Source organism: Centroberyx affinis, unplaced genomic scaffold (assembly GCF_046629955.1).
Source record: "Centroberyx affinis isolate AG114_WGS23_722 - 3 ecotype Tasmania unplaced genomic scaffold, CSIRO-AGI_Caff_v1 ptg000685l_1, whole genome shotgun sequence".
Taxonomy (NCBI): Eukaryota; Metazoa; Chordata; class Actinopteri; order Beryciformes; family Berycidae; genus Centroberyx; species Centroberyx affinis.
The window spans coordinates 8,235-34,441 of NW_027279306.1; the positions used below are offsets into that span (position 1 = coordinate 8,235).

Here is a 26,207-nt window from a genome sequence, read left to right on the forward strand (position 1 = left end):
CTCTCACTCTCTCTCTCTCTCTCTCTCTCTCGCCCCAGCCCTCTCTTTTTTACCTCCTACCCATCATCCCTCACCCTGGTTCTCCACCCCTTCACCTCTCTGCCAGCTCCCTTCAACCGTTTGCACTTCAAAGAGCCTGAAAGCTGTGCTGTGCCAGGCGGGGTAGCATTCCTCAAGTCCACCTATGCATCGACCGCCTCTTCTGCTCCGGAGGCCGCCTGGGGCCTGAGGACGCTCTGAGCCCGTCTGCCGGTCCCGCACCGCCCTCCTCTCGGGGGTTTTCCTTCACAGGACGAGGTGCTGTCGTCACCCGCCCCAACCGGACCTGGGTCAGACCATCCCGGCAAACAACTCTGCTTGTTTTAGCCTGTTTATGGTACCAGAGGGGTGGGGTTCACTGCGTCAGGACAGGTCAGATTGTGTCAGGTGAGTTGCAAATCATAGCCAAGTTTGCTAAATTGACTTTCATATATTTTCCTGTGCTTGTTGAAACTTTGTGGCACAAATTTGCAGCATCCTATGTGGTGAACCCCACCTACTGGCTGCTAAAATAAACTCTAGGAATTGTTTGCACATCCTCTTTAACCCAGGTCTGACCCAGCATGGTGTTATCTAGCTCCTCTGCTTCTTTAACACTGCTCCTTCCCAATCCCCCATTACTCCAATGCCACTGTGGTAGCCAGGGGTCCCGAGGGCAGAAGCACTGAACCCTGGGTAATATCTGCAAAGGCCTCTGTGTAGCACGGATGCTCTAGACGACCAGGGAGAAGCAAGTCCACCGCTGACAAGTCTGGACTAGTCATCACATATTTCCTCTGACGTTGAAAAATAAGACAGATGATTGAATGTGGAGAGAGAAAGTGCCTCAGTGTGGTGAAACCGTTTATTCGCACCGCGGTGCGCAGTGCCTGCAGCAGCGATTCATCAAGGAGGAAAGCAGAAAAAAAAAAGACAAAACTCCTCTTGGCTTCAGACTCGCCTCTTAAGCTTTATCCATCAATCACCAGATGCTTTATTTCATGACATGGACAAATGCATTGATTTGTTTTGGTTTGTACATAGTGTTTTCTAGGCAGAACAGTTTCTCCATTATAACCCTGCATCTGTAGCCTGCAGAGATCCACACAAAAGGGTTTCTGTGCCAGATAGAACTGCAAAGCAGTTGGACTAATGAGGTGCAGTGAAGACAGTATTACTGAAGAGACGTCACACACAGCGGGCCGCCTCTTTTGACTGATGCTGTGTGAAATCAGCAGTGCAGGCCGTGTGGTTACATGCTATCTTTGAAGTCGAAGCGCCCTTTTGTCTTAGACAGAAAGTCCGCTAACAACAAAAAAGGTTCCAATGCTTTATTGATAAACTTTGAATTCACAAACAATGGGAATAGACGCTGACAAAGGATTCTCAGCACCGTTAACAAGACCCAGCGTAGCCGTCAGTACACATGTAAAGCCGAAAAGCAGAGAAGTGGGAAAGCAGTTTTAACTTCAGTGTGTGTTTCATATCTAAATCTCACCATCAGGCTCCTCCATCTTCAGTAACATCAGCGCTCTGTTCGTCCAACAGTGGTTTTAAAACCACTAAAATGATTTCGATGTCTCTTTTATCATACAAAGAAAATAGCTGTTGAAAATGTAAAGATATATATACATATAAATATATATATATATAAAGAACTGTATTAAAATGCAGAAGCAGTGCACTGGATTCTAAGCCATTTACAGGAGAGAAAAGACTCAGACTGAGTGAGAGGGTCGCCACTGTGTCCCAGGGTGATCAATTACACCAACAGTTCAGTATCAGTTATAGATCCAGGGTTCCTACACATTTTCACTTTCAGCACTCTGTGATTTGACCGTGATGAGATTTTGGTCAGCGTTCAGTGTGATGTGTGCTGATGGTTTCTGGGTAATATGACCGTCAGCTAGGCCACATCACTCCAGAACTGAAAACTATGATCCACAACAGCAAATATCACATCATCAAATATCAATACATGACGTGAGCACGAGTCTGTAAACTACATGAAGCGTGTAGTCACGTGCGCGTCGAGACTGAACAATATTTTTCCAACAAACTTTTTCTGCAGTTTGAAATCTTTTTAAGAACTTGAAATGACCGACTTCCGGTGTAGGAACCCTGCAGATCAGACAGAGACACTTTGTCCTCTTCAAAGGCCTCAACATTCCCAAAATTTCTATAAATAAGTAGTAAGTTCAGGCTGTTGAAGTCTAGATGCTTTTTTCAAAGAGAAGCCCTGGACTTCCCTCTCCCTCAGCGACATGGACCTAAAAAAAAAAAAAAAAACCAAGAATGTATTTCTCCTGTTTCTGTTAAAAAAAAAAAATCTGTAAAATGTGTTTTGTTTCTTTTTAAAACGGACCTGGCTAGACTCATGGCCGAAAAAAATCACCCATGTACCGAAATTCAGTGTATAGAAATCATCCTTCATATTGCGAGTGAATTACAACATTTCTCCATCTTTAATGCGTGGGACTGTGAAACCAGAAGAGGCGACTCACAAAATGGTATAAATATAGAAAAGGGTTTTGTTGAGCGTTTTTATTAGAGTATAACAATCTTATGGTTACAAGTGAGAATCTCTCCACCCGCAATCAGCAGCATCCAAGACAGACAATCACATGAATATCTGCAGAAGAGCCGAAGCATTGACAAACAGCGTTCGAGTGCAAGTTTAAATTATACCTGTAGCTATGTTATATTCCTTTACGACACAATTTGAAATGTTTCAGGACCTACTGTAGCAAGATGATGTTAGTGAAGCGGAGTTAAGAAGCAGTTTGGTAACGGTGGAATGAGAGGTCAAAGGTCAACAGTGCGGGATTAATTACTGTGATCATCTCTGCCCGAGTTGGTGTTACGCATCACTGTGTCTTCACTGTGTGACACGGCTTTCAGGGGAGAAGCTTCCGTTAGCTTCCATTGGCAGTTCTTTATATGAAATAGCATTAATGAAGAGGAGACATTAAGGATTTATTTTTCTGACTCTTGCTCCCTGTTATGTTTTTTGGCATTATCTGAGGTGTGCAATATGTCCTATAATCCAAAAGGTGCAATTTGTTTTATTGAAAGTAGCATTTTTTTATTTTATTATTCAGTTGTAAGATGTTACTATCCAAACTATAACACTGCATGCATACAGGAACAAGCTTGCAATGGTGACGAGCGCAAATCAAGTTTGCATTTTGACAGTATTTTATGTTTTGTGGATGAAATTGAAACTGAACAAAATCCATTCATACAATCCTGTCATTGACTGGGTTTTGTTAAAATCCTTTCTTTTGTTTTTATTAAACATTGACATCAGTCAAAAAGAACTGTATGAAAAGCCAAAAACCCTGTACATCTTTTTTTTCTTTACACTACAAATGTCAATAAAGCGGTCTTTATCAAAAAACTGTAGTATATGTATAATAAAAACTTATAGAAAATTGAAATGAGCTTTGTTTTTTATCTGCTGTTCAGGGTCAACAGCTTTTGATTGACTGATGAGGCCTTCGACATTGTCAGGAGGAAGATTTCTACTCTTTTATTATTCTAGTCTCTACACCTACTCTTACAAAATGATTGACAGTGCAAAAGTAAAACAAGTTATGATACTTTTGTAAGGAGAGTAGGCAACTTTAGAAAAAAAAAACATTTATAGACTGGATTCTGTATATTTTAGAGTTGACATTGTTTTCCAAAACAGATATACTGTACATCATTTTGGAGATAAAGTCTTCATAAACAACCTGACATCATTCATCTTTGTAAACAAGAAGTGGGTCATGAAAACATACTCTAACAGAGAATAAAATGAAGGGTAACAGTGTGTTTTAACATTTAATGAGTTACTGAATTAATTAGGCCTGTTTCCCCAAACCAGTACGGCAGATCAGTTTCGTTGGTTCGAGAAGTTTTTCCTGAAGATGCTGCGCAAAATATAATCTGAATATACAAAGGAGAAACGTGGAAATGTTGTGACCACAGCAATACAGTAACAACAACTTGATAATGTTGCGGTGTGGAGGTATTCCTGTTGGAAATGGGATTTAATTGGCTCAGCGGATCCGTTATGGCTTCCTGTTTAGCATCTGTTAGAATGCCATCGCTCATTCACAACACTGAAGGGTTCATTACAAAATGCGATATCCACCGCTTGAAAAACAGTGATGCAGTCTTATAATTGCCAATAATTAGTAGCGTTAAAGTAAAACATATGGGATACTATTAAAGTTGAGTCAACCTGTAACTTTGACTTTTAGTTATATTTATAATTAGTTATATTTTTGTGGACAGAATCATCTGTGCTTTTGGAGTCATAATGACTGATTTTCAATTTCTTTTCCCAAAATGGATACATAGCATTTTTGGAATGACACCCTTCAAGTTTTATTTTCCTAAAATATTAAAAGTTAACAAACCTCAGTCCTATGATACTGGTGTGCACAGCTCAGTGCTATACAGTGTAAACCCGGTTTGACAAGAACAAGAAAGATATTAAACCCAAAGACAAGTGACAATGTTTTTAAACTGCTTAGTGGCCACAGTGAGAAGGGCTTATTATTAATCAAATAAAAGTGATATGTGCCAGAAAGGGAGTGTGGTCTTTAAAATAATAATTTTTTAAGCATTACATAATCACATCTCACACCTCATCGTACCACTTAGAATTATATTACTTGGCTTATTCCTGTCCATTATAACAGTTTAAAACATTTATAAACATCTGCCTGGCAGTCTCCCTCGCCACTGAAGGGGAAATGGTGTGGATCTGTTCCAAATAGAAAAAGGAAAAATAAAAACTAACAGTCCAAGTGACAACGTCGGAAAAGTAATCTGAACCTTCCCACGTTCGGCCACACACATTATTATCGTGTCATGCTAACAAGTATGGCAGCTAAAGGCAATTCAGATACGCAGGATCTTACAGCAACAGTGATTACTTTGGTATTAGTGCATAGGTGCAATTCTAGAAACCAGAGCCGTATATATAAGGAGTATGTACACATTCTTTGATATAAACTAAGTCATGTAGGGCAGCAGGATCAGGTTAGCTTAACGTCGAGCCCCTTCGACACGAGCGAAGGCCGCTCCGCCGCGCTCAAGGAGTCAGGAGCGATACGCCGGGCAACTTGTTGGGCAACTGTGACCGACAACAGTGACTGAGCAGTTTCCTCAGCAATGTCGCTTTAAAGGGAAGGTTCAGTGAGTTTAGAGGTCTATCCTATTGATCACTAACATTGTCCACTATTGTAACATTCAAATCATTTTTATATCAGTTTTTGTCTCTGAGAAAATCAGCACCAGCCTCCTGTTAGCATTTGTTTTCAAGTTCTACTACGTATTCTTACTATTACTGGAAGTGTATGGAATGGCTTGCAAGTGATTTTAAGAGTTATGGTTTCATACCCCATTGACTTGTGCTAGTGTTGCTAACAAATGATAATAGGAGGTGATTGCTGATTTCACAGAAACGCAAGCGCTAATGTAAAAACTTTTGGCATTTTCTAAGAGTGGATTGATTTGTGATTAATGCGATGGCTTCTAAAATCGCTGAACCTTCCCTTTAATCACACAGGGAGCATTCACCACATAAGTTTGCCTTGTGTATCACCACCTTAACTCTGCGTTCACCCTGCTAGCAACCTGTCTGATGTCTGACGGCCGGTGTCGCCCCAAAGTCCAGCTGTAGCCAAGTTTTCCACATCGACACACGAGGGAACAGAGCCACAGACAACGAATTGATCTCCGTCAACTGGTTGCACAAGTTGCTAGTTGTGTGAACGCTCGGTCAGAGAATACGCCCGTCCCGCAGCGCGTTCTCAGACCGAAGACAGACGAGCGGCACGGCGTCAGCGGAGGAGAGCGAGCGGCCAGCTGGCCCTCCATACGGCGTCTCCCTGCCTCCTCCTGGTGGCCCGCTGTGTGAAAGGAGCTCTGTGTTTCGCAGTGTGCAAAGTTTAAGACGTCAAAAGACCCGTGTAGGTCTGGGTCGGACAGCCGGAGCCCGGCGGTCCGGACGACAGACCGTCCCTCTCATCAGAATCCCTGCCTCCTTCCATCTCCTCCTCCTCCTCCTCCTCCTCCTCCGAGTGTTTTTGATTGAGTGCCTTTAATCTGGAAGACAAAGACGTGTGCCGTTGTTGGTCAGTTTCTTCTGGAAATTTAAGTGAAAATTAAACTTGAAAATAATCATCAAACTCACCCAAATATATAGTATGTCTTGAAACTTCTAAGTTTAATTGAATGATTTTGAGGTAAAAGGACACTAATTAGATAACAGATAATAAACCTGCAGGGGGGAACAGATGATGTTCTGCGTGATGTTTTGAATCCAGAACCATACTTTTTGGTAGTTGCATCATTTGAGGAACAGCAAAGGGCGGGTTGCTCTAAAATCCCCACATGTAGGCGTTCATTCATTTCAGACAAAAGGGAAAAGGAGAAAATAATTACCTGTACCTTGTTAGCGGTCTTTCATCTTGCAGCAGCGTCTAAAGAAGAACCTGAGAGACAAAAACGTACCAAAGTCAAGAGCTTTGTAGAAACTTATTGCAGCCTTCATGTTGGGGACAATGTGGTGAAAACACTGGATCGGTATATGTAACGCTGGTCGTGTGGCTACCTGTGACTGGTCGAGGACTAGCCAGCGCTCGGTGGCGGTCTGCAGGTCCTGTCCGCTCAGAGGCTCCCGCAGACGGACTCTCACCTCGACACGCCCCCCTGTGGCCTTACGACCGTCCATTACCTGATACAGGAGGAGAGAAGATGACGAGTCCAAATGAAGTACAGCTACATCCTTACATTCTGATATTCACAGGCGCACAGTAAGGCGGTCAGAACGAATTTCAGTGTTTGAATTTCAGTTGAATGTCAAAAATTGACTTTGAATGGCCGCCTGCCCATCAAATGCGTCAAAATCTTTTTTTAACAGCCAATTGCATCACTGGCTGCCCATTCCTTGGCTCCATAGGCTCTCATTCTCTATCACTCTGCTGTCCCACTAGTTTGTTTTTAGCACATACATGCTCGCTTGTTTGCTTGATGGCAGAAAACATCCAGTCTGACGAGGAGATTACTGCTCAACTGAACTACTTCTCCAATTGCTGTTTGGAAGATATTTGTATTCCCCTCAGTAAACCGCAAGAATCAGCTGAACACAACTCAAATCATTCAAGAAATTGAACAGAAAGACCGCATAGAAGATAGAATCTCTATCCATTTAGAACACGTTGTCTGTTCATTTCACTCTGTTTTCATCTGTCAATATTGTATGTAAATATTACCCTTAATATTCAAATTTCGGTCGAATTTGACTCATTTCAGTCAATGGATACTGTAATTTTATTTTTAGGAGAGATCGACAGCCGTAGCACACAGTACTCTTGTGCATGTAAGAAAACAAGCATCTGGAAACACATGTATCTCCTGCTGGCCGAGGATCAAACTCTACTCTACTCTCCTCTACTAAACAACAATTCCCTTATTATCTCTCTCTGTGTTACAGTCCATTTCAGTCCAGAAGGCCTCACCTCTACGATCTCCCTGATTTCGCTCTGGGTCTCCAGTTTCTCCAGCTTCACGAGGGCCGTCCCAACCGGCTTGTCGCTCCGCAGGAAACCCCTGTTAGGAGACACACAGCAGTGACATCACCGTCACAGTCTCACCATAATAACACAGGACAACACATAGCTCCCGTTCAGGTGCTCTGACATGACTGGATGTGAGAGGAGTGGATAGGATGGTTAGTTTACTGGCCAATTTACACATGTAGCTTGAAGACATATCTCACCTGGGTAAACACACAATCTGAGTCTGAAATTAACAGCCGACAAGCACCAAACACTGGTAACATTTGGTGAATAAACCAAAGAGTGACACATTTGGCTCAATTATACAGTCTTTGGTTTTTGCCTGTTCTCAGATTTTGTCCCTGCTGACCACCGTACACTCTCTCTGACCGTGAGCCAATCATATCAAAACAAAACAGTGGCTCTGTATCAAACAGGCTCCTGATTGGCTGCTTGTTTTCGCTGCTGGCTCTACATAAAGCTGTCGTGTCTAAACTTCAGCAAACTTTTCCTCCCGTTTCTCCGCAGCCTGGATGGTTAACGAGTCAGTGGAAACTTAGCGTTGTTCCCATGTGGCGACACATAGCAGGTTTGTGAGCATAAAATCACCTGTTATTGAAAGACTAAAAAGAAAAAAATGATGACGAAGATAGTGATTGAGCAAGTTTTAAATTAAAACTCTCAATCGGCTCCTGTCTCTTTATTGAATGTTTCACACAGATCCTGATTCTGTACAGGAAACAGCATTGAAAACGAGTAGGGTGACATGTTTCTATGAAAAATACATATTAATTATTTTGGCCAGTACTTGGCTTCTTTTTCTTCTTTTTTAATTCACAAGCCCTTGGTACGCTCACTTAAACATCAAATTCAATGACTTTCAAGGTCTTATTTGGTGAAATTCAAGGGTCTCAAAATTGGTCTGTTTTAAGACATGACATTGGTCAAAATTAGACATCATAGAGGTCTCATTTTCTACTGATCTGATCAAGTCAAGAAATCCTGATGAAATCTTCTTAAAACTGCTGCTTGATGGGAAGACGAGGAAGAGGTCCGGAGAGAAATCAAATACTTTCAAGGCCATCCATTAATTTTCAAAAACCTTTAAGGCCTCATTTTATTTTTCTCAAAACTACAAACTTTCAAGAATTTTCAAGCAACGTGGGAACCCTGAGACACTGTACACAATAGCCCCACATATACGTGAGCATTTCCTCGGATCGGTGCCAGGGATCAAACCGGTAAGCACCTGATTATCGGCCTCAGTGCCTCTAAACCAACCTGCCGCCCTGATTATCTAACCAGAGGGTGGATTTTCTCACTCCGGGTCACAATCTCCATTCAACAGCTAAGTGAAGATTAGGACATGCAGTGAGTAAGCAGGTCTGGAAGTGACTCACCCTTTGTGCAGCAGCTCCAGTTTGAGGCCTTTGGACTGCAGCACCCTCCTGAAGCCGCGGTGGTTCCGGTTGATGGACAGGGTGAAGCTCTGGTTGTATTCTGGTGAAAAGAGATCACCGGTGAAGAGGTGTTCATTTAAGCTATATATCCATTTTAGAAAAATAATATAATTCTTCAGTCAATATTTCAATATATTGTATTTCAAAAACAGATGATTTCATCCTCAAAAACATAATCCCTCTGTAAACAAAGATCATATGACTCATAACTTCAATGGTGACCGATAATATGCTTTACTTTCATGCCAGCATTCATTTTGTCAGAGTAGGCTTAATTTTTTCCAAATGGTGGATATCTCATTTTGGAATGAAATGCTTCATATGCTCCTAAACATAAATTCGTCATCTTAGAAAATTAAAAAAAAATAACTTTTAGATGCAAAATAAGGATGGCAATTTGCAATTATTTTCATAGCTAATGTACTGTATTTCTTTCTGTGCTCTGTAATTTTCACTGCAGCAGCAAATACATGAAGAGTTTTGCTCCGAAATGAGAAAAGTGACATTTGCTCTTATAAAATGATTGGTAATTCAATTAAAACAAATTAATGTTTAAAAGGATGGTAGATAAAACTAAGTACTCGGTTAACAAAATAACACTTTTACTGACTAGATTCTCCATGTTTAAGAAATACTGAATGATGATTTTCAGGAAACAATTCTTCCATGCTGCTAACACAAACATCAACTCACACACACATTGATCTACAGCTAGCGTCATGTTTTACCTGGGGAGTTAGTGTTCTTGATGACGGCTGTTTTGTGTTTCTGCGGTTGCTCCTGTTGGTAACAAAAAAGAAACCAAAGATCTGTGAAAAACACTACAAGTTTGAGATCCCTCAGCAGCCAGAAGTGACTATAAAAAGGAAACAAGACGTAGCTTTAGCTCACTTACCGTACTGGGGTAGGGGAAGTCAAACTTGACATAGGCATCCAGGTCATTTGTCTGGATACCTGAAGGAAGAGTAGGAGAGAGTTTACAACAAAGCATGTTTTACATTTTAATATTCCATATTTCTTGACTGAATTTTAGGTTTTGGTCAGTGTTTAATTGTTCAGAGTCAGTAAGGCCATATCAGTCTATAGCAGAAGGCTATTCTTCACAACAAATTATACAATATGAAATGCTTGTGGGTCTGCAACTACATACAATTTGTTGTAGTCATATGTGTTTAGGACTGAGTAATATTTCTCCAGACAGCTTTTTCATATCAGAGATTTTTGTGCATTTCCTCAACTTTTCATTTAAGAGCTGGACATTATCAAATTCACTTTCCATACTTTTCCAGCCTTGTGTAGGAACCCATATGTGTAAGTTTGGACTGGTGTGAGAGGTGCACTGCTGAATGTAAGTCAAGTCAACGTTACCACTAGGAGCAGGAAGATTCATCCCTCTGACAACGACCACCACCATCTCAGTGCTGCTCAGCTCTGGGAATATCCTGGAAGAAAGGAAGGGAGGAAAAAAGAAAAGAAAAATAGACAGAGAGAGAGATGGTGAGTGATTTGTTGCTTTGGCACCCACATGGGGAAGAAAGGATGACTGGTCAAGACGCAAGAAAATCAGCAAAGAGATGGGCAAGAAACAAAACAAAAAACAACAATAGGAGTTGACCGCCCACCGGCTCTGGAGTAGAAGCAGAAATCGCTATTTCCTTACAAATTCAATATTATGATGAAGGAAAATGTAACCCTATGACACCACTGAATCTACTTTTTTTTACTATTTCAGCTAGGTAAGGAAACATGCTCATTAAAATTTTCATCCTATCTTTCATCCTATCACAGGCAGTTTTCCATTTTTTTCTACCTTGAAAACTCCTGACTCAAAACTTCAGAACTCAGAATAATCTAAATGTTAATTTTGTGAATGTTGACTTTGCCGACCTGACGGTGTTATATGTCCTCTCCTCAAAGTGGTGTTTGGGAGGATCCAGACCTCTGGACTGAGACAGCTTCAGGACCTCCAGACTCTTTTTACAACTCTCTGCCATCTTCTCAAACCTGGCACACACACACACACACACACACACACACACACACATACGCATACACGTATACATAAACACACACACACACACAAAAAGGAGGGAACATCCTCTTTGAGACATCACCCTACTACACACTCTCACTACCTATGTGTTATGTCATGCTGTTCATGCTTTTCAATGTGTATTTTAACATTGCACTAATCAGGGATATGATCAAGGACACAAAAAGCAGAAAAAAGCACGACAACAGCAATCTGGTGTCAGAAATGGATGGGGTTCATGTGTAAACCTGAAATCATGAACAAAACTGAAAATGCTCTGAGTGATGCAGAGAGCTTACTTTGTTGTTTCTGTGATGTTCCCCAGGTGTGTGAATTGCTTGGAGTAAGTCATACATTTCTAAAAGAGGAAAGTGAGAAGAAACAAAACATCTTATGGAATTATCTTGAGAACAGCAAGGCGTTATGGAGCAGAGTAACCGGGTTGGAATAACAAAACAAAACCAACTTTTGGCATGAGAATTGATTCTGATGCATCTAAAGGCATCAGAAAGCTTAGAAATGTCTAATTCTTAAAAGTGAGAGCTCAGGTTTTCTTCGAGATAGATACTACAGATTCTAACTGAGGAAATTAACTGAGCATGGTGTTATCTAGCTCAGCAGATGGTGTGTATAAATGTTTAAAGCACTTGTAAACTTGTATGTATTCACTCAATACAGAAATGTATTGAAATAAAACATCAATTTAGAACCAGTATTTGTTATTCTACTACAGTCTACTTAATGTGTTCAAGTGTTGAAATTGTTGATTTTGTATATTTATAATGCCCATTTGCTATATTCTTACTTAAATTATATTTTTCCTATTACTATTGGCTGCTGTAATGACCCAGTTTCCCCATGTACATGATTCATATTACATCCTATCTTTTCTTTCCACCCCTAACTGTGATGCTCCAGTATACCACTAGGGCCTCATAATTATGTTATTTATGTTAGTTATGTCATGAATTTAATTTACACAATCAACAACATTGGGAAATGTAAATTAATCTCATTTCAAACACCCACTGTAGTTGTAAATGAAAAAACTTTTGCTCCCCAAATCGTACAATATCTATCAAGATAATGAGGGTTTTCATTTTAGTCCTAATCCTGCAGCTTTACCTCATACTGCTCTTTGAGGATCTTGGCCAGTTGTGTGTAAACCGCCTCTGCTTTCTCTGAGATCTGCACATCACTGTGGTGCACCAGGATGAAGTCCTCATCTTCGTCACCAGGGGGCGATGGCACCTGCAACACACACAGGGACAACTACTGTGGGACTGTATGGTAATCCTGTCACTGTTTGAGAAACACTGGCACAAACAATCCAACTAGAGGCTACCAATCATCTCCACCATGCTCTCATTTGTTTATGGTAAATATATGAAGATATCACAACTAATTTGACAATGATATACTGATGTTTGAAAATGCTGCATGTAGCATCTTTAAAACACAGCTCAAAACATATTTTCACAGAATTGCCTTTCTTAATGGCTGACACACTGAATCTATTTTATTGTTTGCTACTCATTTATGTATTCTTCTTCCCTTTTATCATTGGGTTTTATATCTGTTTTTAATCCCTTCCTTTTTACACCATTTTTTAGGAAAACATATTGTGCCCTCAGCCAGAGTTAAAATTGACTTTTGACAAGAGTGTCTATTATCTCATCTCTTTTAGGGCTGCACCATCACTCAGAAAAAAAATAAAAATAAAAGAACTGCAGTATTTATTGTTTCAAATTCCAATTCGCAAGAAGCTCTCATCTCAGTCAGTGTGTCAGATAGTTTCCTAACCAGAGTATTCTGGCTTTGTGTAGAATACCTTGCCAATAAATCAAGCTGCGTCACAGGAAATGTTTCATTTTAATCAAACTGAGCAAATTCTAAGCATCAGCATCTCATTTTCTCCTCTGTCCACATTATTCTGAAACATTTTTTTAAGCACTAAAAAAAATTATGTGTACAAAGCTGTGTCCACATGTATCACAGTTAATATCTCAACTGCAATATTTAGAAAAAGAATTGCAGCGTGAGTTCCCCTGCTCTCTTCCAAATCTCTTCCCACTGGCAGATCTGAATAAGTTAAGTCTCATTTCCAGTAGTAAACTGGGTTGGATAAATCCTGCATAGAAACATCTCAGTTCACAACAGGGCTGCAACTAACGATTATTTTCATTGTCGATTAATCTGTCGATTATTTTCTCGATTAATCGATTAGTTGATTGGTCTATAAAATGTCAGAAAATGGTGAAAAATGTCGATCAGTGTTTCCCAAAGCCCAAGATGACGTCCTCAAATGTCTTGTTTTGTCCACAACCCAAAGATATTCATTTTACTGTCATAGAGGAGTAAAGAAACCAGGAAATATTCACATTTAAGAAGCTGGAATCAGAGAATTTTGACAGATTTTTCTGAAAAAATTACTCAAACCGATTAATAGATTATCAAAATAGTTGCCGATTAATTTAATAGTTGACAACTAATCGATTAATCATTGCAGCTCTAGTTCACAAACATAGAGTACATCCACTTCCCAGCGGGTTCTGACCTTGCTGATGTCCACGGTCTTGCCGCTGCGGGCCGCCTCAATCATGGGTTCGAAGCCCTTGGCGGTGCGGAGGAACTGCTTGGCCTGCTCCATGTCGTTCTTCTGCTTCGCCTGCAGAGCCGCCTTCATGTACTGCTTCCTGCGGCCCTCCAGGAAGTCCAGCTGCTGAGCCGCTACAGGACGAACAAGAAGAGGGAAAGGATGACCGAGGGGAATCTCTAAAGAAAACCTACTGTAAACATGACGTGAAACACAACTGATGTGGTTTGAGTGTGCATCAGGTCTTCTCTATTTCTGCAGAAACTAGGTTAGTTAACTAGTTAACATCCTCAGATGTTTTTCTCAATCAAAAAAATGACTGGATTTCTGCCGACTGGTTTCTTAAGTTGCTGATCTGAGTCTCTGGTGTTTTGGAGATAATGTTAGTTGCTCAGGTGTTTCTGCTGGGACCGACCTGTTGCTGAGAGGCCTTCCCTGGTGGACGTTCTGTCAGGAGACGGAGAGGGAGTCCGTTTTTTCACCTGAGCTGTCGGAGGCACAGCTAATATGGGCTTCTTTGGCTTGTCTGGAACAGGAGGCTTAGACTGCAAACGGTAGAGAGAGCAGACACTTTTAAGACTCTCACACAGGTCAACCATTATTAATCAAAAGCGATAAGATCAAAAGACTATGATTATGCAACGCTGCCTGGGTCATGCATTTCAAAAGATATCCCACCTCCTCTTCTTTCTCCTCATCTCCCTCCTCATCCCCTACTTCTGTAGTGTCAGTAGAGGCAAGCTTATTGGCTGCCTCCAGCACAGCAGCGAATCCCTGCTCAGCTCCTGCCGCCTCCTGGCCTGGGATTGGAGGAAAGCCTGTAGGATACAAACATTTGTTCACTCTGATTAGCACAGTTCTCACTTTGTATACACACAGTCCGACATAACGTCGCACTGGCACAGACATATTGATAATTTACACAGGAACACAGTACATACTAACAACCTGGGACTACAGAACTGCAAATACAGAGTGAATCCAATTTTACAGATCTAAATGCAACTTAAAAACTACGCTGCCCATTCAAAAACAAACATAACATAAAAGAATCTCACCAGGGGGGACCGGGAGCTCCTCAAAGTTGACAGGTTTTCCTGCTTTGTGAGCTCGGATGGCGCTCTGGTATTGCTGTAGTAGAGTAGAGGTTAAATGTTTTGAAACAGACCATGGCATCACTACTTTTCAACTAGAAAAGTCTAACATAATTTCCTGGGATACACAAGCAGGACGCAACTTTTTTTTTTTTTTTCTTTTTTTTTTTAGGGGGGAGAACAGGTTTGTTACTCTATGATGGTTCTATGATGGATGCTGTCTTAATTGTTTGTTTTCTCCATTTCTATATGCAGTATCTCTATTGCTTTTCTTTGTTTCTCTATATACATGTTCTTGTGTTTTAATGTTATGACCAACAACATGACAAATCTCCTTGAACAGAGGTTGTTGATTGTATATTGCCTTTAAAATGTACAAGAACTGACAAAAAAGAAAAGGTCTACTAAGATGATCCCTACCAGAAGTAAAAAGATCAATGCTTTTGAACTTAATGAAATCAGTGATATGCACCTTGTACTTTTTGCACTTTGCACTAAAATAGACCTCTATCTCACATAAAAACCTCCAATCCTCATTTTTAAATAGTGTGCTATTTCATAACACTTATTATAACACTTGAATCAATTGAGAGCTAAACAGCTAAAAAGACTGAGCTTGAACATCAGGTGTGGTGAGCTCTATTCTACTCATTATTAGGAAAATGTATTCTCTGAATGTTAACAGAGACGTTGCAGAGGGCTCGGCGTACCTTGGCGATGCGGTCGTGCATCCGGGCCTTGCGGTCGTCTCCGCTGGCCTTGGCCTGAGCAGAGGCTTCCACATACTTGGCTCTCCTCTGCTCAAGGGCCTCCAGCACGTCCTTGGGAGGAGCAGGGACTGATGGGACGGCGGGGGCTGAGGGAGCGAGACAACATTGTATACATCACTGTTTCCCCATGTTTTTTTTTAAATAACTTTGAGATTTCACCTCAAAACCAGTGTTAAGTAAGAAAATATTATTGCTAGGATGTAAGACTCAGACTCAGAATACATTTAAGATAACTCAACGTCACTGCTATGTGAAAAATATACATAACACAGTTGATACTGTAGCTAAAGTAAAGTTACAGTAAATTTGTTGCTGGGGGGGTGGGTGATATGTTGGGGAGCGGGGGAGGGATGGGGATTATATTGGAATTATTTCATATGTTGATTCTGTGATTTGTAAAATGCAAAATTCCAATAAACAGAAGTTTTAAAAAAAAGATTTGTTGCTGGGAGAAAATGTCCTTTTGGCTGGTAATACTTAACTGTACTGTAATATTTGAATACAAATCTATTTCCATAGCTCAAGCCCTGCGATTTCCACTTGACGTTATACATCATCTTTGACTTCAGTTTTAGAGTCTAGATCCAGACAACTAGCTCACGTCAGCTCAAGTCTCTCTCTCATGTTGCTGCTCAGTCTGACTGAAGAGTTGAGGTGAAATTAGGAGGAGATGATGAGGAAATGTGCTGCCTGTGGTGTGCAAGCACGTGCGTGTTTTTACCAAGCCACAGCTGGATCTCACCTGCCTCTGTGCTTAAAGAGACCGCACAGACACACAGTCAAACCTACTGTATGCTACTGGTGATAGAATTACAAATCCTTTAAGCTACACGGCAGCATAAAGATGAGAAAACTGGGTGGCATAACAAGTTTTCCTCAAAGAAAAGAGAAATAAACAACACACATAAGACATATACACACTCAAATGCATGCACACACACACACATACAGTAGGAAGTATTGCTGTCACCTGGGTCTGCTGCAACCGGTTGTGTGACCTGTGTGTTTTGCCCGGAGGCAGCTTCCCTCACTGCTGCAGAGCTTCCTTGTTCCACTATGGCAGAATAACAGGAGGTTCATTGAATCATACAGTACCACATTCAAGAAACAGACACTGTGGGCTACAACTCCTTTAACAATACTGTACCTACTAAGAACAAATCTAGGAAAATCAATTGGACGTATTTTATGCAACTTGCTGATATTACTTATTGATAAAGCCATTGATTATAGAATACCTCATCTGCATTCTTTCCTCTCTCAGGTTTCTTAGCTCCCCTGCACATTTCATCTCTAGTCTCTACTTTCTGCTACTATAATCTAGTATTTGTGTGCTCAAAAATAAATAAATATTCCAAATAGAGTGATGTGGCTATGACAGTGCTATTTTGATTCACTATGATTTGATTCACATATTTTGATTTCCACCATGTTGTTTCTGTTGTCATTTAAATTCTGTTATCCAGTGCAATCATGTCTTAGCCTTAGCCTTAGTCAAGTCTTAGTTGACTTGATTTTTTGTGGCTGTTTGTTTTGAGTTGTGATGTGTTTTTTAAGCCCCTGAGGGTTTATTTTATTTCACTTGCACAGATTACTGATTGCATCTCCTCTGTGTTTTTTTATCATCTAATTTTATCTCTGTGGGTTTTTTTTAATCACTTCACTTCAGTGTTTTATAACTGTGTATATACTAAAAGTAAAAGAGTTTTTGTAACACCCTCCTTACCCTGTCCTGGGGAGGGAGGTAGGCCACTCAGGTCAACTGCCTGTCCTTTCTCCAACGCCTCGATCACTGCATCAAACTTCTGCACAGAGAAATACAAAAATCCCAAGACTGTCAAACATAATGGTGGTCTTTGTCATCTTCCAAACGGCTGGCATGTTTCACATAGCTGAGAGAGAAACGGAGCAGTCAGAGAGTGCAGTGAGAAACTACGGCTGCACAGTTAATCATGTATAATTGTATATCGTGACTTAATTGAGGAATTCTGCAAAAATAAAACATCTAATTCTGTTTTACTCCATGTAAAATCCCTGTTGTATCAACAAAGTCTAGATGTCGTTATAAGATGCAAAAACAGATTTATTCCTTAAATCATCAAGACTAATAACCATGATTTGTAATCCTGATTAGAATATCAAGCAAAATCATCGGAATTATCACTTTAGCCATAACTGTGCAACTCTACGAGACAGGGGAATTCAAACATCAGGTTAACAAGCGCACTGCATCCACTATTGCTGCTGCTCAGCCTGCTGCTACATTCCTTCGACAGAAACTCGCTCTGCTCAGCAAATAGATGTGGAAATGCTGCTTCCAGTTCCAGCAGAAACTAAGCTTCATTCCTCTGTGTTCAGCTTGTAAAGGCAAACACATGCATTGAATTTAGGCACAGAATCAAGGAAAGAGTGAACACAATATAACACAATACAGGACTGACTTCCGTTTCACTCTAAGGGCTCATTTGATAATAAATGTAAAACAATATCTTGATCTTTCCCGCCAGCTTATGCTGCAGTGAAGAACAAAATCATACTGAATACCGCATTGCTCAAATTCACATAGCGACAGAATATTAAATGTATACGTACATGTAGAGAGATATCTGTAGTCTACAGTCCATAGTATGTCTTACATTGTCCCTCAGCACTGACTGTAAGGTCCTGTTGTCCTTGTAATGTGTCAGTATATATCATGCAAATAAGTATGTAAAATATGTAAAAGTTGTTGATATGCCTCTGCACCCACGTGTTCTGATGTGATTACCCTGGCGGTGTCTCAACTGTGTGTCTCAATTTAAAATTTCATTGATTGCTTTCCTAACGCTGGCTTTTGAAACAGCAACATGATATTGTAAAGACATTTCACAAGATTCCAAAGAATGACAGTAGCCGAACAAAAACAAAATCTACCTGGCTGCCTCATGATGAAAGGAGAGTGCGCTTTTTTGTGATCTTATCTCAAACCACAAGCATCCATTGATTTTACAAGTTGCCAGGTAATACATTAGTCTCACAGAACAAGAGAAAGAGCGCTGCGTGGGTTCTTCTGTATTTCCAATGGACAAACACATACTGGGCATTAAATAATACAAACAAAAAAATAATACGATGTGTCTGAAGATGAAGAAGAAGGCTTACTTTAAAATGTGGATGATGACAGTTAGTTAAACTTCAAAGTGTGGGCGTTGGTGCGCCCACACTTTAAAGTAAGCCTCTATCTTACAGACACATCTTGTTATTTTTTTGTTTGTAATACATTAATCTACATACATTTCCACCGAGGTAATTTCCGTGTGCGGTGGCAAAACAACAACAACACACACTGAGGACAAAAGGAGGACACACACCAGGGAAACACATTCTTTAGGGGATGGAAATTTTGGCACAGCATAACACAGCAGGACAAATTCCTGTGTATTTATTGTACTCGGCAATGACAATGATTCTGAAGTAAAATAGTCAAATTGTCAAAGAATCGCTACCAAGCCCACTAGCCCACTAGACACTGTCTCACAAGATCAGGCCTTAGACAAAAAGTCCCATAACATCAAACCAAATCCACCAGGTTGCAGTCCTTTAACTTACCTTGCTGGTTCTTATATAAAGCTTAGCATTCTCCACATCTCCTTGCTTCTTGGCTCTCAAAGCGGCCATCTTGTATTCTTTCTGCCTCTCCAAAAGCACTGCCTTGGTCGCCTCGCCCACTGTGGATTCACCAGACAAAAACACAAAACAACCACCACAATGAAAGCGCGTATTCATCACATTTTCAGAATGCTTTTCGTTTTAAGGAGGCAACAACTTGGCCCTGAGTATTCAAAATCTCTGTTTCGAAACAGACTGGTGAAAACTAGCAATGATTAAACTGATGAACCAATTAAACTGAGAGAACAAATTTACCCGAAAGTGCCACTATTATAAATAAATGTGAGGAAACCAACAATCCCAAACGTCTGCAAGTTCATTCCCATATACTTACAGTGTGTCAATGTATTGTATTCATGATTAAGTGTAGTGTCTTTTATTGCACAGGGTGGGGAATTAAATGAAATGTTTAAGTATTAATGTAAATTTTGGTTGTGGCTGGTAATTTTGCCTACTCTACCAGACACTTAAACATATAACCAAACAGTCTATTTTTTATTATAAAAAGCATTTGACTGGTACAACGGCAAAACAAAGCTGTCAAATCTTGGATTCCACAAGTCTTTATGACCACTCTGACTGCATGTGTTAAGCTTTCTTTTCACTAATACACAATATTACTACTGATAGTCCTTTTTATACTCTTGCCAACTACAACTGACCATCTGACTGACTGGTGGGTGCCTCTGTCTCCTGTCCTGGAGAGGGGAGGCTGCTCAGCGTGGGCAGCGTGGCGGAGGACGACTGCTCCTCTTCGCTGCTCGGCTCGACTAGCTCTGGTGCCGCAGGCGTCATCTCGGCCTCCGACTCCCCCTGCTGCTCTGGAGGAGCAGGGGCAGCGGGTCGTGGGGGGGCAGCGGGTCGTGGGGGGGCAGCGGGTTGAGAGGCAGAACCGGCGGCTCCAGTGGCAACAGGGGGAGGGATCTCTGCCTCGTTCACAGTCCTCCCTTTTTTGACGGCACTTAACATGGTCTCCAAGGTCTGCAGAGAGCAATAAGAAGAAGAATATTCATCTTCATCTTGTGTTTCACAGACAATAAAAGAATCATAACTAAAACTCTGTTATAGAGGAATAATGTTCAAAGTTGCCTAGTGTAGCGTCAAATGATGACAAATGAGCACACTCCCTACCATGATGGAGCCTAAAAATTGACTGGATGGACAGGACTGTGAACACTACTTTTAAAATGTAGTCTGTCACATAATACTGATTACATGATGGAAATTGTCATCATTAACATCATCCACTGAATTAGTCCAACTCAGCCAACTATCTGCCTTGAAAATATATAGAATATGAAGTTAACAAGATCATCAACAATCTGTAATTTGATTTCACCTACAGTCATGATTAACTTTTATTTTAAAAGTTGTGTAAAATGTCTTTTGTGTGTAGAATCTCGGCCAGAACTCCCCTCAGACTTGTTTCTCAGGAGCATTTGACCAGTATTTTATTTTTTAAAGTATCTGTAATCTGATTACTCTGGAGCTTTCTTTTAGATGTAATCGCTTACTGTCACCCACCTTCAGGCCTCTGTCGTATCTCCTGGCTTTAGACGACTCCCCTGCAGCTTTAGCGTTCTGTATGGCCGTCTTGTACATGGCTATCCTCTCCTCTAAGGTGTGTTGGAGGCTGCCTGGGGCGGCGGGGACCTTTGCTTCCTGATGTTTCTGAGGGAGCGAAATACCAAAGCAACAGCCAAGTATCATCAATAATGCTTGTAAACAGCTCATAAATCTATGTTAGGTCAAGGAATTACTCAGCATGTGAGTTGAGAATGTAAAGTGTTTGACAGATTAATAGTAGAGGCAATAAAATATTGCTTACAGCTTCTGCATTTCTATATCTCAGGTTACAACGACTAAGACTCTCCTACTGGCAATCAGCAATGAAACTAACTTTTTCATCTACCAGCCAAAGTGGCATTTGGACTCAGATTTTATCCTTCACTTCAAGGCATTTTGGTGACATATTTTCAATTTCAAAGCCGTATCAGTGTTGAGACGGTCAGAAAGCAACATATATCATACCTGTGGCGTTGGGGTCTCTGGTGTATCAGCTGGAGAGGATTCAGCAGTGGCAGAGGATGTGGAGGTAGCAGCTACAGCATCCTCGCCTTCCTCCTCACCCACCACTTCCTGTAGTTCTGCCTGATGGGAAAAAGAAACAGAAACTCATCAATAACCAAACAACACGTCAGAATATAGAAGCGTGAGAGCAGAGATAAATGTGCATGAACACCAACCAATAGATCTTCATCGTCTTCCAAGTCATCATCATCCTCATCCTCATCCATGTCTTTCATACACTCGTCGGCCATCCTTGCTATATCTTCCATGGGCAAGGGGGCTGAAACACAAACATGTCGTCATGTATCTTACCATGTTTACATGTGAGACCAATAGCACAAATCATGGTGTAATACGTGTTCTCATTATTGGTACCAGTGCCAGAATCAGAATGTTTTTATTCAACCGGGATAATAAATGTGCAGGAATTTGTCTTGGTTGCATATTTTTGAACGTAGGTGATGTAGATTTTGATATATGGGATGTTGTATCTGATATTATGTTTATGCTTATATATAAGATATACATGTATGTTTGATATTTTTGAAGTATGGCTTTTGTACTACTGTTTTTTTCTCTATGTATCTGTTTTCTATGTACTTTATTAAATTGGATGGTTAAACACACCTGCCATCATAGAGCTTGTCAGCCTATGGGTGTGCATGATGTATAAATATGGGTGTGGTTTCCGTTTTTCAAACATTTTGACCTGACGAAGATCCAAGTAGGATCGAAACGTTGTCACTATTAAACTTTTGTGGCATGGAGCAAGTGTGCAGGCGTTACTACTTCTTGCATTGCTGCAGGAACATATCAGCAACTTACATGTTATCACAATATATACTGGCACAGGTTACGAGGACAACAGGACCTCACATAAAAAAACAAAGTGGCCTCCTCAGATCATTTGTCAAACTTTTGAATATCTCCCAGTAACAAATCAGAAGTGTTGCACTCACTCCTAGCCTTCTGCTTGGCCTTTCCTCCAGCAGCATTTGTATTCCCTGTGATAGCAGCAAGTTCAGCCTCCAAGTCCGGGTCGTCCAGGTTCTCCTCAATACCCATCATCATTTCCTCAGGGTTGAAGTCTACAAACAGACCCATCTGGAACGAGGAAGTAAACAAAAACTTCATCCCCACAGCTAGCTACTTAGCTAGTTAACAGGTTACAATGAAGAGACCTGCCAGTAGCGCGTATCTGTCAAAATAAGGCAGTAGCGCTGGTGTTGTTCTCACCTGTTTGGCTGCAGCAGCGCCCTGACCCTTGGGCATTGGTGCCCTCTTCTTCTTAGCAAACATGTTCCTGTGGCTTGTTTTTCCAACAAGCCCAAAGGGGATATGAAGCGGTCCAAAATAAACCTACAAACACAAACAAATCGGAAAAGCTGCTTGCTGTGTAATGTCAACAAGCTGGTCGCAGTATCGAATCATGTGAGCGGTTGTCAGGTGCCTCACCCAAACAGACAGCCAGTGGCTCGTTGCTGCTGCTAGCTTCTTTTAAGCCAACTGACGTTAACGTTAGCTTAGCGGGCTGCTGAGGCAGCTAGCTAAGCTAACGTTCATTAACCCTACCTTAGACCACTCGAAAAGTTTATTTACTAACGAGAGGGCGACTGTCGGTGTCACTATTATCATTTCAGTGATTATAATTCAGATTTTCTAGGCGTATGTTGCTTTACCTGCTCATTCACCACTTGTTCGGGTAGTTTTCAGCCCGGAGATGAACAGTCAGTTCTGAGGTTTGACATGACATGGGCTAGTGTGGGCTGAGTGCGCATGCGCAAACCGTGGGAGCATTCCAGGACAGACAATTCAAAACAGGAACCAGAGAGGCGCTGTTGTTGCACAATTGATGACTTTTGTTGTTTCTCTCTCTGAATCTAGAGAACTACCCTAACTTCCATAACACTGGAGAATAAAAATGTGAAGACATCTTTGTAAACACAAACAGTTTTATTTGTTCCACAATAGCACACAAAATATGGCAGAAATGTGATTAATAACAACCCAGATCAGCAGGTTTAGGCTACAATATTACCTTGATTTAGTTAGTTTAAGCCTAAAGTTTAGTGCAAAATGAGCCTGATCTGGGTTTATCTAAAAAATTATACCGCATAGGAACTATTTCAAAGGTTATCAAAAATATTTTTACATGACAGCTGAATATGTTGTGAATGTTTCCAGGCCAGGGTGGAGGAATATTACAAATCCCTGTTGTTGCTGCTGAGCAGTTTAGGGTAGGAGGTGCCAATGGATCGCCCGTGCCGATAGACCACCAACTCCAGCACGTACTCATCCACCTTCACCACCACAGACGTCATCTTCTCAGTCGACATGAGGAAGACTATGGTGAAGAGTGCCACCTCAAACTCGGGGCTGACACCAATGAAGGAGCCACCGACCGGCTTCACCAGCCCCTTCCAGCTGAACTGCAGGTTCAACACGTGGTCATCTTCATCAGGCTATAAAAAAGATATAAATAAACAAAAATAAAATAGTTAAGGTGTAACTCATGTCTGATGTGCTGTACGTTTCTGACTGGGAGGCTGACAGCAGCAGGGATTCTGGGATGTGGATTTATTTGTAGTGACAGTACTGGCGGTTGTAGTAATAGTAGTTTTAGTAGTATTTAATTGATCTGAAAGTGGAAAATTACTTTATCATTCGAATAACACACGTGATACAACAAACAGAGAATCAGGCCAAAGAAGAGGCTAAGAAGACTTTTTGCAGAGCTTTAAATCTATATGACTAAATACCATGGTTCCATAGACAAAACATGCGTTCTGTATATTCATGAGACAATGCAACAAGGTGACAGATTATTCTCTTACTGTATCTTTGTTGGCCCTTGCTTTGTAGCCTTTGTAGTCCACATGGTCGTGTTTCTCCTGTAGATAGAACTGGACCCAGTTGTGAAGACCCATGATCTCCTGGCCAAACTTGGTCTCCCCGACAAACACATGCTCAAACCCACAGGAATCCTCACTGCAGAGAAAAGGAAGTCGTTATGTCCAGAGATAGTCGAGTGGTTCAGTCTGTGTGTCCTCACTGGCCTCGGATGGCCTCTGTCTCCCTTGCTACTTAAGCACTGTCTAAATAAAGGTTAAGATACTAGGAATGAGACAACTACCACTACCACTACTCCTTTAAACAAAAGTCAAATATGAAATATATGCTATACAAAATGTTGAATACTTGATTGATTATTCTGACGCTTCAAGTAAATAAACTCAGAGCATCTATGTATATTGCACATTGGAGGTTTACTGTTATAAATGCATTGAACTGATTGATCTAAACGGGGTTCAAATGTACATTCTTGAGAATATATTCATGTATATATTTTTGGTTTCTCTATTGATCCTTGAGGGGTAAAGTCATCTTTTCACCAGGAATCAGCTGGTTTAGCTGCAGAACAACAACCCTGCAGTTGGTAGGGATTCAGATCCACAGTCATACTGGAGGTGATAACTGGGATCTTTCACTAACCTACGGGACAGACTCTGTAAATATTTAGGCTGTTATAGTGAAACTCACCCTCCGCTCCTGTCCCGGTGGTAGAGGCGGAACCAGATGTCGTACAGCTGCCTCTTGAACTGCATCTGGTCTGATGGCGACTGCCCCTTGCTGACCAGATACTTGTGAGCACACTATAAATAAAGTAAAAATAAATAAGATATGATGAAAGTTTAAGCACTGAAGTGGGAAATGGCGTCATTGCAGCAGCAGAAGAACAGTATATAGATAAGTATGCAAGAAAATAGAACATATTGAAGATAAAGATACAGCATCTTCGTCATACTATAAAACAATTCCTTTTGGCTTGAAAGAATTATTGCTTTGATGACTAAAGGTTAACAGATAGTTTCAGTTTAATGATCAACAGTCCAGTAGAAGACATATATACAGGGTGTGTGAAATAGTGTAAACGGAATAACAATTATCAGGGTATATTATGGTTAAAAAAGGATGCACAGTATCTCTACTAAAAAAAGGCATGTGCATAATGGTGGGAAAAACAAATCATGCAGTATTCATTTTGTCCCTGCCCACCAACAATTGTTTTCCATGGAAAAGAGAAGTTGAGATAGTCTCATGTCCTCATATATTTAGTAGTAATAGTTGGGTTTATATACGGGATACCACAAGTGACACAACACAGAACAAAGAATAAAAAGGACGCTGTTCAGTGGAGTGGGATACATCAGTAGCACACAGAAACATACAGTCAATAACGATGATACCTTTGCTACTAAGCAGCCTAAGACACTAAGAAGATGGGTCAGGTTTAACACCATCACCTTCATTCCAAAGCCTCATTGCAGTAGGAAAAAACAACTTGCAAAGTTTACTGCATAACGAGGAGTGTAAACAAACTCCTGTGTTGGATCAGTGTATTGTTGAGTGTGTGAGTAATATTGGCCATGATGGCAGATGCAGTTTGGACATGTCTCTCTTATAATTACTGCACCTTCATGACATCGGTCTCCAGTATGGCATCTAGGAAGAGGTGGTTCTCTTTCATCTCCTCTGAAGTGACGGTCTCTGACACACCTGTAGACATCTCATAGTTGTCCAGCAAGTTGATGAAATCTGCGGGAGAAGAAAGTTAGCTCTTGAAATAGGTAGAAAAGTGGCTCTAACAAAACATGAAATGTGATGAAAAAAGATGCTCACGGGCGTATGTCTTGATACTCTTGAGTTTGTCTTCATTGACGTAGGAGAAGAGCGGAGCCCTGGCCTTGTCTCTGGCATAGTTACTGCCCTGGGCCACATAGCCTGCTTTTCCCTGAGTAAAAACAAATACACAGATAGGAATCAACACACTGAATCTACACAAGGAATATTACAAGGAACATACAAGGAATTTGTGTGTGAATTTGTATGAATACAATGAATATACATAAAAAAAAATATATAGGATATACAAAATGGTTGAAATTAGGAACAGGTCTCT

At 40.8% G+C, this 26,207-nt stretch overlaps 2 protein-coding genes across 3 annotated transcripts; both read right to left on the reverse strand.

Moving 5' to 3' along the window:
• Positions 1-128: 128 nt before the first annotated feature.
• cc2d1b (coiled-coil and C2 domain containing 1B) lies at positions 129-22,998 on the reverse strand. Of its 2 annotated transcripts, none has more exons than XM_071519306.1 (26): positions 22,927-22,998; positions 22,484-22,606; positions 22,207-22,351; positions 21,424-21,527; positions 21,209-21,328; positions 20,702-20,848; positions 19,840-20,158; positions 19,118-19,236; positions 17,256-17,334; positions 16,500-16,583; positions 15,470-15,615; positions 14,724-14,796; positions 14,344-14,483; positions 14,081-14,210; positions 13,627-13,799; positions 12,195-12,320; positions 11,369-11,427; positions 10,925-11,041; positions 10,406-10,479; positions 9,933-9,991; positions 9,766-9,817; positions 8,978-9,077; positions 7,539-7,629; positions 6,632-6,754; positions 6,463-6,512; positions 129-6,123 (listed from the first exon to the last, which is right to left on the reverse strand). In XM_071519306.1, exons 2-25 carry the CDS (start codon positions 22,544-22,546, stop codon positions 6,501-6,503), a joined length of 2,655 nt encoding a protein of 884 aa, XP_071375407.1. In that variant the 5' UTR covers positions 22,547-22,606; positions 22,927-22,998; the 3' UTR covers positions 129-6,123; positions 6,463-6,500. The 2 variants fall into 2 exon arrangements, with proteins under 2 accessions (XP_071375407.1, XP_071375408.1); XM_071519307.1 differs by lacking the exon at positions 22,927-22,998 and adding an exon at positions 22,703-22,721.
• A 203-nt stretch (positions 22,999-23,201) lies between these two features.
• LOC139643977 (uridylate-specific endoribonuclease C-like) lies at positions 23,202-26,039 on the reverse strand (the record flags this gene model as incomplete). Its single annotated transcript, XM_071519309.1, has 5 exons — positions 23,202-23,709; positions 24,082-24,235; positions 24,788-24,900; positions 25,722-25,843; positions 25,928-26,039. Coding segments are annotated over 5 exons (762 nt in total), but the record flags the coding sequence as incomplete, so codon positions are not given.
• Positions 26,040-26,207: the final 168 nt, after the last annotated feature.